Raw genomic sequence first — 19616 nt, forward strand, 5'->3', positions numbered from 1 at the left:
GATCTTCCTGACTAGAATGGAAGCTCTGGCTAAAGTGTACTCTACACTACTCATTGTCCAGTTTCTTTAGAGAATGAGTAATAATGAGTATATACTGAACCCAAAATCATGTTAGATTTTCAGGAAATATTCAACACAGTCAGTACTGAAAATAGAATTAATCATTACGTTCCTAAGACCTCAAACAGCAGCTCAACTGGTTGAGCTGAAATTGATAAATGAAAGAAACACTGAGACTTTAATGGTAGTAACTTCCATTTGTTTAATTGCTTATATTCTCCACTTCAAGAATAGATTATTTTAAAACTTATTTCTGAATCATGTGGCATATTTTGGGAGTAAGTCTTTGATCTTTGGCTTGATAAACTGAGGAATGGACAAGAATCCAGTGGAGTAGGAGAGGGGTCTATACTAATCAATGGCTGGTCACTTCAGTGAACCATTCCAAGGATTCCAGGCCAACTGCTAAAAAAATAATAATAATATTGCTACTCTCTCTTTTTCTTCTTTGCAGTTTTACCAAACTTCCAACAACAAAACAGGCAACATTTAGTGACCAGGAATACAACAGTTGCCACACAAGCTAGCAGGAAACCAATCACATCCAAAGAGTGGTGCTGGTACCAGGTGAGGTCATGAAAGGCTGGTCGAAGGTGCTTGGCTCCTTTGTGGCGCATGACAAACTCGACCCAGAAGACTGCTCGGTCCAGGGGTTTCACAGGCTGATCATGATGAATTCTTGATAACTTCATAGCATTCTCTTTATAGCTAAAATTGAATATATAAATAACAACTTGAAAAGTTTATTAAGGACACCATATACCTAAAACTGTTGTATATTATTTAAAGTATATTGCATAATTATATGATAAGATGTGATAAATGAAATCACTGAGACTACAGAAAGCACATGACAATTTGTTTCCTCTTGAGATATTTCTAGATATGATGGCCTATCGTTGGAATGTGTTGGATGCTTTAGAGTCTCAGTAATTATTGGAGGTAGGAGAGAAAATAATTGCCAGTTGGAAATAGCATTCTGAAAGTACAGAAATAAGAATGGATTAATATGTAGCTTGACAATATAGAATTTTGATCTCACTTGCTGAGTGTGGCATTGGGAACATGATAGTGTCAGGAAGCAGCATTGAGGGCAGATCTATGAAAAAGGAATCCTTCTCTCACCCCTTCACTCTTCCCCAGGTTCGATCTGGAGTATCAGTGTTAATAAGACTTCAGCAGTAACAGGAAATGGTTTTGGTCTGTGATCTTCATGGTCCTGACATTCCAGATGCAAATAAAAAGCTTCATGTGAACTTCTGGGCAAGAAATAGGGCTTGAGACTGAATAGATGCTGCAATTTTTGCTTCAGGCTACCGAGGGCTGCACATGTAGTGGTGAGATGGAAGGATGGCAATTGTTAGAACACTAATCCTTCTAACTTCTGTCAAGGAACAGACCAGGGTTTTGGTTTAAGGCTTTGAATGGCTGACTTAGAAGCAAGATTTCCTTGGGTTTGTGAAGAAGGGGGATTATTCAGCCACGCTGAAGTGCAGTCATCATTGATAGAAAATATGGAACATTAACTTGTAGAAAATGGTGGAACAGCATGTAAAAAGTTCTGAGGAAGAGAACTATAAACCAGAAAAACTTAAACAAAACCCTTTTCCCCTTTGGTTTTAAAAAACCAGGGAAGTCTTTCTAAATACACAAGAATATAGTGAATAAGTATCTCTGAATACATCTCAGGAAAACAAACTATCAACAGAAGTTCCAAGACAGACAGTAACAAAATATTTATCAGATAAAAAGTTAATAAAATGAATTGAAAAACTATAATAAAACACAAAGTGCATCTGTATAAATCTGAAACTAATGCTAAATGATATTGGAAATTGTGGTCATGGACAAGATGTGCACGTTATCAACTTTGATAACATTACACTGATAATATAGCAAACAAATCTAAGATGTGATGTTTAAAGCACACTGACGGAACCTGGGGCCTGTTATACAGAGTGATGTAAGTCAGAAAGAGAAAAACAAATATCATGTATTAATATTGGAACATAGACAAAATTGTACTGATAACCCCAGTTGTACAATCAGATAGAAATGCCGACATAGAGAACACACTTGTGAATACAGCCAGGGTAGGAGGGGGTGGGATGAACTGAAAGAGTAGCACTGACACCATGTGTAAATTAGATAAAGCCAGTTAGAAGTTGCTGTATAACACAGGGAACTCAGCCTGGTGCTGTGGGGCTTCCTAGGTGGCTCAGTGTTATAAAAAGAAAAAATTGCCTGACGATGCAGGAGATGCAGGAGACTGAGTTTTGATCCCTGGGTCAGAAGATCTCTGGAGAAGGAAATGGCAACCCACTCCAGTAATCTTGCCTGGAGATTTCCACGGACAGAGGAGCCTGACGGGCTGCAGTCCATGGGGTCACAAAGACTCAGACATGACTGAGGAACACACACAGACACAGAGATGGGATGGGATGGGGGTCAGAGGGTGACTCAAGAGGGAGGGAATATGTGTATACTTAAGGATAATTCACATTGTTGTACGGTACTAACCAATATGACATTGTAAAGCAATTATTCTCCAGTTAAAAATAAGTTAAACCAAAAAGAGAGATACTGTAGGACGTTAATTGACTTCATAGTGAAAAGTCATTCAATATTGAAAAAAATGAAATATTTAAAAAATTATTTTAATCTTTAATGTCAATACTTATTTATAGATTTATACAAAAATTTTAGTATGAATTTATCTGATATTAAAGGAATATTTATCCAAGCCTGGCACTTCTTTTAATTTTAATATAGTTTCCTTTTCCAAAGAATATATTTATTTATATGAAAACATAAAATATAAATAAAATGTAATCTTTTATTATTGAAAATTTATTTGTTATGATCACAGCTAATCACCAGTTCCCCCAGAACTTATTTATTTTATTACTCAGACCTGTGCCTTATTATTCAAAGCTTGTCTCACCAGTCTCCCAAGTCATAGGCCCTGAAAACACCATTCTCCTCTCTGTTTGAATTTCTAGATTACATGTATAATTGACATTGAAAAATATTTGTCATTCACTGTCTGACTTACTTCACTTGGCACAGTGCCATGGTTTCACAAATGACAGTATTTCCTTTGTCCTATTTGCTGAATAATGTTCCTTTACATATGTATACCACATCTTCTTTATTCATCCACTGACAAATACTAGGTTTTAGTCATATCTTCATTATTGTGAATCATGCTGCAATTAGCACTGGGGTGAAGACATCTCTTCCACATCCTGTTTTCATTTCCTTAGATACATATTCAGAAGTGAGATTACTCAGTCTCAGTGAGTGAAAGTCGCTGAAAGTCGTTCAGTCGTGTCCAACTCTTTGCTACCCCATGGTCTATACAGTCTATGGGATTCTCTAGGCCAGAATAATGGAGTGGGTAGTCTTTTCCTTCTCTAGGGGATCTTCTCAACCCAGGGACTGGACCCAGCTCTGCCACACTGCAGGCAGATTCTTTACTAGCTGTGCCACAGGGGAAGCCCAGGAATACTGGAGTGGGTAGCCTATCCCTTCTCCAGTGGATCGTCTAGTTGTACTATTGCTAATCTTTTGAGGAGTTCCCATACTAATTTCCATAAGGGCTGTATTAAATTACATTCTCACCTGGAGTGCACTGGAGTTCCTCTTTTCCAACATCCTCACCAATACCTCTTAGACCTTGTGTTTTGATGATGGCCTTTCTAACAGTTTCAAACTGGTTTGAAACTCAATATTCAAAAAACTAAGATCACGGCATCCAGTTCCATCACTTCATGTCAAATAGAAGGGGAACAATTGGAAGCAGTGGTAGCTTTAATTTTCTTGGGCTCCAAAATCACTGGACAGTGACTGCAGCCATGAAATTAAAAGAAGCTTGTTCCTTGGAAGGAAAACTATGATAAACCTAGACAGTGTATTACAAAGCAGAGATATCACTTTGCCAACAAAGGTCCACATTGTCAAAGCTATGATTTTTCCAGTAGTCATGCGTGAATGTTATTTTGTGCACGTGTGCTCAGTCAAGTCTGGCTCTTTGAGACTCCATGGACTGTAACCCACCAGGCTCCTTTGTCCAAGGAATTTTCCAAGCAAGAATAGTGGAGTGGGTTGCCATTTTCTACTCCAAGGAATCTTCTCAACTCAGGGATTGAACCTGCATCTCCTGTGGCACCTGCATTGACACATGGATTCTTTACCACTGGACCATAAAGAAGGCTGAGCACCAAAGAGTTGATGCTTTTAATTGTGGTGCTAGAGAAGATTCTTGAGAGCCTCTTGGGCTACAAGGAGATCAAATCAGTCAATCTTAAGGAAATCAACTCTGAATATTCAGTGGAAGGGCTGATGCTGAAGCTGAAGCTCCAATACTGTGGTCACCTGATGCAAAGAGCCAACTCATTAGAAGAAACCCTGATACTGGCACTGATTGAAGGCAAAAGGAGAACGGGGCGGCAGGGGATGAGATGGTTAGATAGCATCACCAACTCAATGAACATGAATTTGAGCAAACTTTGGGAGATAGTGGAGGACAGAGGAGCCTGGCATGCTGCAGTCCATAGGGTCATAGAGTTGGACACAACTTAGTGAATGAACAGCATCAACAACAATTGTAACAGGTATGAGGTGGGATTTTGATTTGTATTTCCTGATGCTTAGTGACATGAAGCCCCTTTTCATGTACCTGTTGGCCATTTGCATGTCTTCTTTGGGAAAATCTCTATTCAGTACCTCTGCTCATTATTTTTATTTTTATTTTTGCTATTGAGTAATGACTTACTTTGGCGAAGGCAATGGCAACCCACTCCAGTACTCTTGCCTGGAAAATCCCATGGGCCTGGTAGGCTGCAGTCCATGGAGTCAGGAAGATTCGGACATGACTGAGTGACTTGACTTCCACTTTTCACTTTCATGCATTGGAGAAGGAAATGGCAACCCACTCCAGTGTTCTTGCCTGGAGAATCCCAGGGACAGAGGAGCCTGGTGGGCTGCCGTCTATGGGGTCACACAGAGTCGGACACGACTGACGCGACTTAGCAGCAGCAGCAATGAGTCTCATATCATTTGTATATTAATCTCTTATCAGATGTATACTTTTCAAAATGTTCTCCAATTTTGTAGATTCCCTTTCATTCTATAGATAATTTATTTTACTGTGCAGAAGTTTTTGAGCTTGATATAGCCCCACCTATTGAGCTTTGCATTGGTTCCTTGTATTTTTGGTGTTATATCCCAAAATTTGTTTCTAAGACACTTGTCAAGTAACTTTCCCTCCTGTTTTCAGTTAGCAGCTTTATGATTTCAGGTATTTTGCTTAAGTCTTTAGTTTATTTCTAGTCAATTTTTATAGGTAATGTAATATGGGGGTCCAAATTTCATTCTCCTGCATATAATTATTTAGTTTCCCCAGTACTACTTATTGGATAGATAACACTTTTCCTATTGAGTATTCTTCACTTTTTTTTTCAAATATTTTCAGCTTTACATATGAGGGTTCATTTCAGGGCTCCCAATCCTTTCCATTGGTCTGTATGCCTATTTTTATTCCAATGACATTTTTAAAAAATTACTATAGCTTTGTAGTACAGTTTGAAATAAGAAGTGGGATGCCTCCAACTTCATTATTTCTTGGGATTGCTTTGGCTGTTTGTGATCTCTTGTGGCTTCACACAAATTTGTAATTTTTTTTTTCTATTTCTGTGCCCCAGAAGGCCTTAGAAATTGGTCACTCAACTCATTCTTCATTTTCTGCCAAGGAACTCTTTCTAGCTGAAAGTTCTGTCTTGGTGATGAGTAATGCTGGCTTGGGGGATGATGCTGGTAAAATAAAACTGTCATCATTCTGTTCTTGTGTGATTTATCTCAGTTTTTTTGTTCTACTCTGTTGCTAAAATTTCTTATATGGCTTTAAGGGTACTCCCAGAAATGATTTTGTTCATGAATAGTGTCTAATTGTTGTTCTTTGTCAGGGAATGAGGAGGCTGGGGTCTTCTCTACCTCCCTTGGATCTTTCAATTTTCCTTCATTCTCTTTCTCTGGTTTTAATTTAAAATCTACCAATATAAGAAATTTTTAACTAACAAATATAGTCCTATTTTTAAACAAAATTCTTTATATTATTTTCTATTTATAAATTAGCACAAGGAAATAGCAGAAGTTTCTAAACTGTCATTGATTATAGCTACATGAGGAGAGTTGAGTGAGTTTTTATTTTTATTTACCTTTGTTTTTGTCATATTGCCTAAACTCTTTATAGTGATAATATCTGCAATTTTTAAGAAATAAAAGTACTGCTATTAATAAAAATTTGTATCTTTTCAACAATAGCTTATTTTCTTTAAATAAATGTAGTATTTGTTCAAGATTGTAGTCTATCACTCATTAGTGGTAGGTGACAAAGTACCTTCACAAAATTTAGGAAACATAAAATAATCTAATTTGCTATTAGGTATGAGCTGGTGATTATGTAAAAGTTGTCAATTTAAAAATTTATGAAACTGATTATTCTTCAATAAACAAGATGTTTCTTCTTAGAAAAGAATATATTATCTACTCACGAAGGGTTGTTAATAACTGCTTTCAAAGCGTGAAGCAGATCTGCACTTGTCATTCTTTGCAAGTCTACTTCAACAGCTGCGCCTTTGGCTTTCATACGAGCAACATTATCATGCTGATCACCAAACATAGGAATTCCAATCATAGGGACTCCGTGGTAAATAGCTTCATAGATCCCATTGGTTCCACAGTGAGTGATAAAAGCTCTGGTTTTTGGATGACCTAAAGATTAAAATTAAAAATATATATATATTATTCTAAGTTGTAAGAGTGTCAGAAACAGAAAATCATGATACCTTCATAAATCATTAATTCTATTAAGTGACATCTTCTATATAATTCTGTGCCCTGAGGCCTCATATAAATTCTTATAGGCTCCAAAGAAAGTAGCAATTAATTACTCCAGGCTAAGTATAATTAGTGATTCCAGCAAGTAAGTCATTCTACAGACAACTGAGAATTTTCCTGCAGAATAAATAATGAAGAGTACTTGTCATTTGACAAGTTATTGGAAGGAGAATACATCAATAAAAAAGAATGGAGGGACTGAAGAAACCAAATATTTTTGTTAGTGGGAAAATACTTTTGTTGATGGGAAAGGGGTGGTGAGATTTGCAGGGTTTCCATACCAGAATGTTAGCATCAGTTCAGTTCAGTTCAGTTGCTCAGTCATGTCCGACTCTTTGCGACGCCATGGACTGCAGCTCACCAGGCTTCCCTGTCCATCACCAACTCCCGGAGTTTACTCAAACTCATGTCCATTGCATCGGTGATGCCATCCAAACATCATCCTCTGTCATCCCCTTCACCTCCTGCCTTCAATCTTTCCCAGTATTAAGGTCTTTTCAAATGAGTCAGTTCTTCGCATCAGGTGGCCAAGTATTGGAGTTTCAGCTTCAGCATCAGTCCTTCCAATGAATATTCAGGACTGATTTCATTTAGGATGGACTGGTTGGATCTCCTTGCAGTCTAAGGGACTCACAAGAGTCTTCTCCAACACCACAATTCAAAAGCATCAATTCTTCAGTGCTCTGCTTTCTTTATAGTCAAGCTCTCATATCTATACATGACTACTGGAAAAACCATAGCCTTGACTAGATGGACCTTTGTCAGCAAAGTAATGTCTCTGCTTTTTAATATGCTGTCTAGGTTGATCATAACTTTTCTTTCAAGGAGTAAGCATCTTTTAATTTCATGGCTGCAAAACCATCTGCAATGATTTTGGAGACCCCAAAAATAAAGTCTGACACTGTTTGCACTGTTTCCCCATCTATTTGCCATGAAGTGATGAGACCAGATGCCATGATCTTAGTTTTCTGAATGTTGAGTTTTAGGTCAACTTTTTCACTCTCCTCTTTTACTTTCATCAACAGGCTCTTTAGTTCTTCTTCACTTTCTGCCATAAGGGTGGTATCATCTGCATATCTGAGATTATTGATATTTCTCCCAGCAATCTTGATTCCAGCTTGTGCTTCAACCATTCCAGCATTTCTCATGATGTATTCTGCATATAAGTTAAATAAGCATGGTGACAACATACAGCCTTGATGTACTCCTTTCCATTTTTGGAAGCAATCTGTTGTTCCGTGTCCAGTATTAACTGTTGCTTCCTGACCTGTACAGATTTCTCAAGAGGCAGGTCAGGCGGTCTGGTATGCCCATCTTTTTCAGAATTTTCCACAGTTTATTGTGATCCACACAGTTAAAGGTTTTGGCATAGTCAATAAAGCAGAAATAGAGGTTTTTCTGGAACTCTTGCTTTTTCTATGATTCAACAGATGTTGGCAATTTGATCTTTTATTCCTCTGCCTTTTCTTTAACCAGTTTAAATATATGGAAGTTCACAGTTCACGTATTGTTGAAGCCTTGCTTGTAGAAGGCTTGGATAATTTTAAGCATTATTTTACTAGCATGTGAGATGAGTGCAATTGTGTGATAGTTTGAGCCTTCTTGGAGAAGGAAATGGCAACCCACTCCAGTACTCTTGCCTAGAAAATCCCATAGACGGAGGAACCTGGAGTCTATGGGGTCTCAAAGAGTCAGACACGAATGACCGACTTCACTTTCACTTTCACTTGAGCATTCTTTGGCATTGCCTTTCTTTCGGATTGGAATGAAAACTGACCTTTTCCAGTCCTGTGGCCACTGCTGCATTTTCCAAATTTGCTGGCATATTGAGTGCATCATTCAAAAAGGCTACAGCAATTACATGTGTACTCTGTTTAAGCATTTAACTCTATAGTATAGAGAACCATTTGTATTATGGGTGGTGAAATGGTTTGCCAGATTTTTTTTTTCCATATGGTTGTAGTAGGCAAAAGAGAAGAGAAGTGGTATAAAATGGATGAAGAGAATCAGGAGGTTTCTGCAATATTCTATTCAAAAGTTAATGGGAGCCTGATATAAAGATACTTTATTTGACTTTGATTCTCAGGAGGGAGAGACTATATCATAAATGAGAGAATTATAAATTTGATATTTGTGTTACAGTTTGACAAAGATCCTTGACCAAATTCTAGTCAGAATTCCCTGAATTCTTCTCCACTAGAATTTGATTTTGGTTCTACTTTATCTCTGCCTTGCCCAATTTTAGCAAGCACTCTACTAAGTCAGTTTAACAGATCAGTCTTGATGTCTGATCATCTTTTATAGCTGTCACCTCTTCTTTCACTATCCCCCAAGTGATACGTGATGACCTTAACGTGCCTTCAGTAAGAATCTAATTAGGTTAGTTTTGCTAGACTGTTCCTTTGCACCTGACATGTCCTCTTTCTAATTTTCCATACAATGAACTTCCACTCACTATACTCTCTTGTGTAAATTCTCCTATTTTCCTTTCTGCATGCAGCATTTAATCCAGGCTCTCTGTCATATTATAAAAGTCCATTGCACTAATAACTATACTTAACATGATGGTTTTGAATAAAGTTTGTCTTAGTCTTTAAGAAATGTCAGAAATAATCTTTTACAAACTCCAGAAGAAATGTGAAGAAAACATTAAAGCTTTTTTTTGTTGTTGTTATTTTAAATACAAATTTGTTGGATTTATCTGTTATTGAGCAATCATTCACATTATCCCTCATTCATCTCTGTTTATTTTTCTTTCTTTGGTCTTACCAAGAAGATCATTCTGTGGAATCCATTTGTATAGTCGAGTGTTGGCTCCTAATGTTTCTGGTTTCTTTCCTGTGTATCTCCACAGAACCTATTAAGAGAAATGTCTTTATTAGAAGATTTTTAGAATCAAATCCTGTCAAAAGAAAGCAGTTAACCAAAGATTAATCAGGTCTGATGCCTCCAGGTAATAAACAAGCAAGCTGAGGCCCTAAGTTATTAGGTAATGAGTGTTTTTAAGCCATTGACACGACAACCATATTTTCTAAGGCTTGAAACAATCCTAGTCAATAGGTTATCGTCCTTGGATTAAATCTAACTTGTAGATGAAGAAAAATGACAATCTATATCTGAAACAACAACATACTGATATTACTAGGCTACTCTGGTAAGGGGATTTTTGAAACAAAATTTTCAGAGGCAAAAGGAAGGGATATTATTCACCTCTTTTGATCTTTTTTTTAATATAGTTACCAGTAACAGAAACTCATATAGTAAAATATTGGTAATGATATTTTTCATTTTAAAGTATTGTAGCTATTGTGTCTGGTGGCATTAAAAGCATCCACTATGGTGTGTAACCATCAACTCTATCTGCACACTGAATATTTTCATCATCCTTCATGTCAGTTCTGTATCATTAAATAACTCCCTATTCCTCTCACTCCCTAGCCCCTGATAACTTCTGTTCTACTTTCTGTCTCTATAAATTTGATTACTTTGGTAACAAGTACAAGTGGAACCATGTTATATTTGTCTTCCACTGACTTAGCATTATTTTATTTCACAGTTCATGGATCTTGCAACATATCAGAATTTCCTTTCTTTTTTAAGGTTGAATAATGTTTCATTATATATACATATATATACATACACGGGTTCTTAGTCGCTCAGTCATGTCCACCTCTTTGAGGCCCTATGAACTGTAGCACACTAGGCTGCTCTGTCCATAGGGATTCTCCAGGCAATAATACTGGAGTGGGTTGCCATGCCCTTCTCCAAGGGATCATCCCAACTCAGGGATTGAACCTAGGTCTCTTGGATTGAATGTGGATTCTTTACTGTCTGACCACCGGGGAAGCCTACATATATATATTGCAAAGCAGAAATAGAGACACAGGCATAGAGAACAAAAGTATGGATACCAAGGGGGAAATCAGGTGGGATAAATTGAGAGATAGGGATTGACATATATACACTAGTGATACTATGTATAATATAGGTAACTATGGAGAACCTCTTGTAAAGCATAGGGAACTCTAATCAATGCTCTGTGGTGACCTAAATTTGAATGAAATCCACTAAAGATGGGATATATGTATACATATAGCTGATTCACTTTGCTGTACAGTAGAAGCTAATACAGCATTGTAAAGCAACTATATTCTTATTTAAAAAAAAGTTCTTTATCCATTCATTTTGCTATCATTAATATTGTTGCTATGATTCAGTTCAGTTCAGTTCATTTAAGTCACTCAGTCTCATCTGATTCTGTGTGACTGGATGGACTGCAGCAGGCCAGGCTTCCCTGTCCATCGCCAACTCCCAGAGTTTACTCAAACTCATGTCCATTGAGTTGGTGATGCCATCCAACCATCTCATCCTCTTCCATCCCCTTCTCCTCCTGCCCTAAATTTTTCCCAGCATCAGGGTCTTTTCAAACGAGTCAGTTCTTGGCATCAGGTGGCCAAAGTATTGGAATTTCAGCTTTAGCATCAGTCCTTCCAATGAATATTCAGGACTGATTTCCTTTAGAATGGACTGGTTGGCTCTCCTTGCAGTCCAAGGGACTCACAAGAGTCTTCTCCAACATCACAATTCAAAAGCATCAGTTCTTCAGTGCTCTTTATAGTCAAATTCTCACATCCATACACGACTAATGGAAAAATCATAGCTTTGACTAGATGGATCTTTGTTGGCTAAGTAATGTCTCTTGCTTTTTAATATGCTGTCTAGGTTGATCATAGCTTTTCTTTCAAGGGGTAAGCATCTTTTAATTTCAAGACTGCAGTCACCGTGTGCAGTGATTTTGGAGCCCAAGAAAATAAAGTCTGCCAATGTTGCCACTGTTTCCATGAAGTGGAAACATCTATTTGCCATGAAGTGATAGGACCAGATACCATGATCTTAGCTTTCTGAATGTTGAGTTTTAGGTCAACTTTTTCATTTTCCTCTTTCACTTTCTTCAAGAGGCTCTTTATTTCTTCACTTTCTGCCATAAGGATGGTGTTATCTGCATATCTGAGATTATTGATATTTCTCCCAGCAATCTTGATTCCAGGTTGTGCTTCCTCCAGCCCAGCGTTTCTCATGATGTATTCTGCATAAAAGTTAAATAAGCATGGTGACAATATACAGCCTTGACGTATTCCTTTCCTTTTTTGGAAGCAGTCTGTTGTTCCATGTCCAGTTCTAACTGTTGCTTCCTGACCTGCATACATATTTCTCAAGAGGTCAGTCAGGTGGTTTGGTATTCCCATCTAAGAATTTTCCAGAGTTTGTGGTGATCCACACAACCAAGAGAGTTCCTGAAAAAAACATCTATTTCTGCTTTATTGACTATGCCAAAGCCTTTGACTGTGTGGATCACAATAAACTGTGGTGTTGGAGAAGACTCTTGAGAGTCCCTTGGACTGCAAGGAGATCCAACCAGTCCGTTCTAAAGGAGATCAGTCCTGGGTGTTCATTGGAAGGACTGATGCTGAAGCTGAAACTCCAATACTTTGGCCACCTGATGAGAAGAGCTGACTCATTTGAAAAGACCCTCATGCTGGGAAAGATTGAGGGCAAGAGGAGAAGGGGATGACAGAGGAAGAGATGGTTGGATGGCATCACTGACTCGATGGACATGGGTTTGGGTGGACTCTGAGAGTTGGTCATGGACAGGGAGGCCTGGCATGCTGCGGTTCATGGGGTCACAAAGAGTTGGACACGACTGAGTGACTGAACTGAACTGAACACAATCAAAGGCTTTGGCATAGCCAATAAAGCAGACATAGATGTTTTTCTGGAATTCTCTTGCTTTTTCAAGAATCCAAAGGATGTTGGCAATTTGATCTCTGATTCTTCTGCCATTTCTAAAACCAGCTTGAACATCTGGAAGTTCACAGGTCATGTACTGTTGAAGCCTGGCTTGGAGAATTTTGAGAATTACTTTCCCAGCATGTGAGATGAGTACAATTCTGCAGTAGTTTGAGTATTCTTTGGCATTGCCTTTCTTTGGGATCAGAATGAAAACTGACATTTTCCAGTCCTGTTGCCACTGCTGAGTTTTCCAAATTTGCTGGCATATTGAGTGCAGCACTTTCACAGCATCATCTTTCAGGATTTGAAATAGCTCAACCGGAATTCCATCACATCCACTAGCTTTGTTTGTAGCGATGCTTCCTAAGGCCCACTTGACTTCACATTCCAGAATGTCTGGCTCTAGGTTGGTGATCACAACTCATGATTATCTGGGTCATGAATATCTTTTTCGTACAGTTCTTCTGTGTATTTGCCACCTCTTCTTAATATCTTCTGCTTCTGTTAGGTCCATACCATTTCTGTCTTTTATTGTACCCATCTTAGCATGAAATGTTGTCTTGGTAGCTCTAATTTTCTTGAAGTGACCTCTAGACTTTCCCATTCTATTGTTTTCCTCTATTTCTTTGCCTTGATCACTGAGGCAGGGTTTCTTATCTCCTCTTGCTATTCTTTTGAACTTTACATTCAAATGGGTATGATTATTGATGTACAAATATCTGTTTTAATCCCTGGTTTAAATTCCTTTCAATACATGGACCAAGTTTAGAATTTCTAGGTCATATGATCCTATGTTTAACTTTGCAAGAAACCACAGGAATGTTTTCCACAGCAGATGCATCATTTTTCACTCCTAGTAGCAGTACACCAAGTTCCATTTCTCTACCTACACTTGTTAGTAGAGAACCAACACTTGTTATTTTCTTCTCACCAACACTTGTTACCAACTTACCAACTTGTTACCACTTCTCACCAACACTTATTATTTTCCTTTTTTTTTTTTTCTTTTCTGATAATAGCTATCTCAATGAGTGGTATTATTTCTATGTGCCTTTGATTTGCATTTCCATAATGATAAATGAGCTTCTTTTCATATACTTTTGACTTTTTGTATCTTCTTTGTAAAAGTCTATTCAAGTAATTTTTCATTTTTCAGTTAGATTTTTGTTGTTGTTGTCATTGTTATTGAGTTGTAGCAGTTTTTTATGTATTGTGCACATTCATTCCTTATCAGATACATAATTTGAAAAGATTTTCTCACAATCTGCATATTTTATCTCACTTTCTTAATAGTGTCTTTTGATGCACAAAGTTCTTAATTCAAAGAAGTCTATATATTTTTTATTTCTGCTTTTGCATTTGGTGTCTTACCTATGAAAGCAGAATCCACCATGGTGAAATTTTCCCTTAGGATTTTCTTGTAAAAGTGCTGTCATTTTACTTCAAAACCCTCTGATAGATTTTTGACTTGATTTTTTGTATATGTCACAAGGTGACCATTCAGTTTGCTTCCTTTGCATGTGGATTCAAGGTCTTTTCTGCTAGTCTTCTGGGTATCCTCATTAATAGTTAATGAGAGCAATAAATTATTGCTCTTTGGTATGCCAGAGGGAAGCAAGCTCAGAGTCTTCCTACTCTGCCATCTCGGCTGCACTTCCATCATAGTTTCTTATAATCCTTTTCATATCTATAAAACCATTAGTAATCTCTCTAGGTTCATTTCTGGCTTGAACTATTTTCATTTATTTTTTTTCCCCTTTTTCCAGTTTAGCTAATGTTTTGATAATTTGCTGATCATTTCAATGAAGTAGCTTTCAGTTTTATTGATTTGCTATTTCTTTTAACTTTCTTTTATCTCTGCGCTAATCTTCATTATTTCTTTCTACCAACTTTGGGTATAGTTTCACTTTTTTTTATAGTTCTTTAAGGTATGATATCAGAGAAGGCAATGGCAACCCACTCCAGTACTTTTGCATGGAAAATCCCACGGACAGAGGAGCCTGGTAGGCTGCAGTCCATGGGGTCGCTAAGAGTTGGACACGACTGAGTGACTTCACTTTCACTTTTCACTTTCATGCATTGGAGAAGGAAATGGCAACCCACTCCAGTGTTCTTGCCTGGAGAATCCCAGGGACGGGGGAGCCTGGTGGGCTGCCATCTCTGGTGTCACACAGAGTCGGACACGACTGAAGCGACTTAGCAGCAGCAGCAGCAAGGTATGATATTAGGTTATTGATTTTAGGTCTTTCTTCATTCTAAAGTTAAGCACATTTACCTATAAATTTCCCTCTGATCCCTGCTTCCTCTGCATCTCTTGTTTCAATCTCTTCTGTTTCACTAATTTAAAAACTATTTTTAATTGTTCTTGGGATTTATTCTTTGACCTATTCTTAACTTCAAAACATACAAAAACTCTGCTCCTTAATATTTCCATCAAAGCCTTCCTGTAATTGATGTCATAAATTACATATTTAATCAGTGTTCCTAATTATATAAATTAATAATCATTTTTATGTATTTTTAAAAGTATTGAGAACATTTAAAAAAAAATGACCTTACAACCAAAAGTCCAGGAAAACAATGACTTTTGCTTTGTCCTGTTTGGCTTTTTCTTTTAATACTTTTTTGACCACCATCTGGCAGGTGGGAGGGCTTCCCTTGTGGCTCAGCTGGTAAAGAATCTGCCTACAGAGCAGGAGACCTGGGTTTGATTTCTGGGTTGGGAAGATTCCTGGGTTTGATTCCTGAGTTGGGAAGATTCCTGGGTTTGATTCCTGAGTTGGGAAGATCCCTTCTCCAGGGAAGAAGATCCCCTGGAGAAGTGCTACCCACTCCAGTATTGTGGCCTGAAGAGTTCCATGGACTGTATAGTCTATGGGGTCACAAAGAGTCTGACACAACTAACTGACTTTCACTCACAACCAAAATTAGAATGATACCAGCTTTTAAAATTACCTTTGTTTTTACCTTTACTGAAGCTATTTATTTCTTCATATGGTTTGTGTTACTTTCCAGCAGCTTTTCCTTTCAGCCAGAAAGAGTCCTGTTTGCATGTTTTTATTGACAGAGTCTAGTGGTAATAATGTATGCCAGCTTTTGTTTTTCTAGTAATGTCTTAATTTCTACCTCATCTTTGAAGAAAATTTTGCCTGATAAAATTCTCAGTTGACACTTTTTTTTTTTTTTTTCCTTTCAGCAGTTGGAATTTATCAATCTACTGCCTTCTGGATTCCAGGGTTTCTGATGAGAAATTTGCTGATCATCTTAGTGAAAATATCTTTCATGCAATGAATTACTTTTGTCTGGGCTTCTCTGTTGGCTCAGGTGGTAAAGAATCTGCCTGCAGTGTGGGAGACCAGGATTCATCCCTGTGTTGGTAAGATCCCCTGGAAGAAGGCATGGCAACTAACTCCAGTATTCTTGCCTGGAGAATCCACATGAACAGAGGAGCCTAGTGGCTCCAGAATATTTTTTCTTCTTTTAATTTCCCCCTTTAGCAGTATTTTACTTCACTTCTACTCCATTTTCTGCTCTCTGTGCATCTTTAATGCAGTGGTTTTAAAGGTTTTTTCCCAGTAATTGAAAAAAACCAGGCTTCCTCAGGAATAGTTTCTCTCAATTAATTTTGTTCCTTTGATTGAAACATATTTTATCTAATTTTTTATCTTGCTGTATTTGTTGAAAACTGTACTTTTGATTTTATAATGTGCTAATTCTAGAAAACAGATTCACCCTTCTTCTTAGTGTCTAATTTTTTAATTTTTTGATTGTTGAAAAATTTATCTTTTCCAGGAATCAGGCTATGATTAAAGCCTTAGGACTTTAAGGTCTTTTCAGAACTTTTATGAACCTGATTCTTTTCCTGGATATGAATACAGCTTCCTAAATTTTGCTGTATGTGAGTTTTTTTAAATAGCCTAATTCTTTAATGTCTGATTCTCAAATGAAGAAAAAAAGGGACATATTTTTTTTAAATAGTGCTGATGTCTTTTTATTCCTCCAAATGAGCTGGACTTTAATTTAAAAAAAAAAAAAAAAACTTTTTTGGCTATATCTCGAGGCACGCAGAATCTTAGTTCCCAGCCAGGGATGTAACTCATACTCCCTGATATAAACTGCCAGGGAAGTTTCCAGGAAGAAATCTTTACAATAACAATAACCTCAACTATTGACTGGTTTTTGTGTGCTAAACACTGTAGTAAGTACTTTCATATGTTGTCTCTTTTTATTCTCCATAACAAGTCTATGAGGGAGGCATTATTTACACATTTTATATATGAGGAAAACTTCAAATTTGAGTTTATCTAATTTTCTTGTACCAGAGCCAGGATTGAATCATGATCTATATGACTCTAAGCCCATAATCTTAACTCAGTGAGCAAGTAATTCTTTTGAGTCTGAATGCTGTCATTTGTTCTTTTTTTTCTTTTTTTTTTAAATAGACTTGTTCTAATTTTTCATGGATCACAATAGTCCCCTCCTATGTATGAATTCAACATCTAAAATAACCATTTATGCTCTAAGTACTAATAAGTTTAAGCCTCTACTTTCAGATAGCATTCACTATTTGAAAGATGGTGTCTAATAAGTGGAACTGAATAACTGAATCTTCTTAAATGTGTCAAAAGTCTTCAAACATCCCACTCATTGCATTAATCTCTAGATTTATGTTTATTCTAATTATACTTTATCATAAAGCTTAAAACATATAAGCTTCTGATAATGGGATTTGAAATAATTGTGGTCAATATGTGGGACTACAGCTCAGTGATCAAGGGCACTAATCAGCAATAAAGAACCCCAATATGTAAAGAATAGGGTCTTTATTGCACATCATGGTGCCACTAAATTACACAGGGTACACAGGCATGCTGACTACCAGCAGGTTGGATAATGGAGGTTTTGAAGCTGGTGCTGTGCTAAAGGGCTGAAATGACCAAATTAACTACAGTTTACCAGTCTGGCTTTACCCTGTGAGTTGCAAGTACTCAGAGTTCCAATATGGTTACTTCAGACAGCTTCTTTAAAAAAAAAAAAAAAAATTATTGGAGTATAGTTGATTTAAAATATTGTGTTAGTTTCACATGTACAGCAAAGTGATTCAGTTATATATGTACATATATTCACCTTTATTAGATTTTTTCCTATGGAATTCATTATAGAGTATTGAGTAGAGTTCCTTGTGCTCTACGGTATTTCTTTTTATCTATTTTATATGAAGTATTGTGTACATGTCAATTCAAATCTACCAATTTCTCCCCCAACCCAGTTCAGTTCAGTTCAGTCGCTCAGTGATGTCCGACTCTTTGCGACCCCATGAATCGCAGCACGCCAGGCCTCCCTGTCCATCACCAACTCCCGGAGTTCACTCAGACTCACGTCCATCGGGTCAGTGATGCCATCCAGCCATCTTATCCTCTGTCGCCCCCTTCTTCTTCTGCGCCCAATCCTTCCCAACATCAGAGCCTTTTCCAATGAGTCAACTCTTCGCATGAGGTGGACAAAGTACTGAAGTTTCAGCTTCAGCATCATTCCCTCCAAAGAAATCCCAGGGCTGATCGCCTTCAGAATGGACTGGTTGGATCTCCTTGCAGGCCAAGGGACTCTCAAGAGTCTTCTCCAACACCACAGTTCAAAAGCATCAATTCTTCAACACTCAGCTTTCTTCACAGCCCAACTCTCACATCCATACATGACCACTGGAAAAACCATAGCCTTGACTAGATGGATCTTTGTTGGCAAAGTAATGTCTCTGCTTTTAAATATGCTATCTAAGTTGGTCATAACTTTTCTTCCAAAGAGTAAGCATCTTTTAATTTTAATCACCACCCCCCCCATCCTTCTGGTCATCATAAGTTTGCTTTCTGTATCTATAACTTTATTTCTATTTTGCAAATAAGTTCATTTGTACCCCTTCTTTAGATTCCACATATAAGTGATACCAAATGCTCTTGTTCTTTCTCTGTCTGACTAATTTCATTCAGTATGACAATCTCTAGGTACATTCACTTTCGTGTAAATGGCATTATTTTGTTCCTTTCTATGACTGAGTATTCCATTGCATGTACCACATCTTCTTCACCCAGTTCTTTGTTGATGGACATTTAGGTTGATTTCATGCCCTGACTATTGCAAACTGTGCTGCTATTGAACACGTTGGTGCATGTGTCTTCCTGAATTATGGTTTTCTCCAAATATAAGCCCAAGAATGGGATTGTTGGATCATTTGGTAGCCCTTTTAGTTTTTTAAGGTATCTCCATACTGCTCAATATAGTGGCTGTACCACTTTACATTATCACCAATATTGTAGGAGGGTTCCCCTTTCTCCTCATCCTCTCCAGCATTTACTGTATGAAGATTTTTTGATGATGGCCATTCTCTTCAGTGTGTGATGATACCCCATTACAGTTTTGATTTGTATTTCTCTAATAAGTGATGTTGTCCTAATTTTCATGTGTTTGTTGGCCATCTTATGTTTCCTTGAAAGAAATATCTAGTTAGATCTTCCACCATTTAAAATTTTTTAAATATATTTTAAGCTGCATGAGCTGGTTGTATATTTTAGAGATTAATTCCTTCATTTGTAATATTATTTTCCAGTTCTGATGCTTGTCTCCATTTTGTTTATGGTTTCCTTTGCTTAAAAAAACTTTTAAGCTTAATTAGGTCCCATTTGTTTTTTGTTTGTTTGTTTGTTTTGTTTGTTTGTGTTTATTTCCATTACTCTAGGTAGTGGATCAAAAAGATCTCATTGAGATTTATGTCAGAGAATGTTCTGCTTATTTTGTCCTCTAAGAGTTTAATAGTATTTGGTGTTACATTTAGGTCTTTAATCCATTTTGAGTTTAAAATTGTGTATAGTGTT

The 19616-nt window shown here is 37.2% G+C and overlaps 1 protein-coding gene across 2 annotated transcripts in view; it reads right to left on the bottom strand.

The window, feature by feature from the left end:
• Positions 1 to 257: 257 nt before the first annotated feature.
• Positions 258 to 19616, bottom strand: part of LOC138082029 (UDP-glucuronosyltransferase 2C1-like) — a 35313-nt gene continuing 15954 nt past the window's right edge. For both annotated transcript variants that reach the window (XM_068975240.1, XM_068975242.1), the window contains exons 4-6: positions 9730 to 9817; positions 6615 to 6834; positions 258 to 768 (exon numbers count right to left, since the gene is read on the bottom strand). In XM_068975240.1, coding sequence (XP_068831341.1) covers positions 489 to 768; positions 6615 to 6834; positions 9730 to 9817 — 588 coding nt within the window. In that variant the 3' untranslated portion in view covers positions 258 to 488. The remainder of the gene's footprint in view (positions 769 to 6614; positions 6835 to 9729; positions 9818 to 19616) is intronic.

Source organism: Capricornis sumatraensis, chromosome 7 (assembly GCF_032405125.1).
Source record: "Capricornis sumatraensis isolate serow.1 chromosome 7, serow.2, whole genome shotgun sequence".
NCBI lineage: Eukaryota > Metazoa > Chordata > Mammalia > Artiodactyla > Bovidae > Capricornis > Capricornis sumatraensis.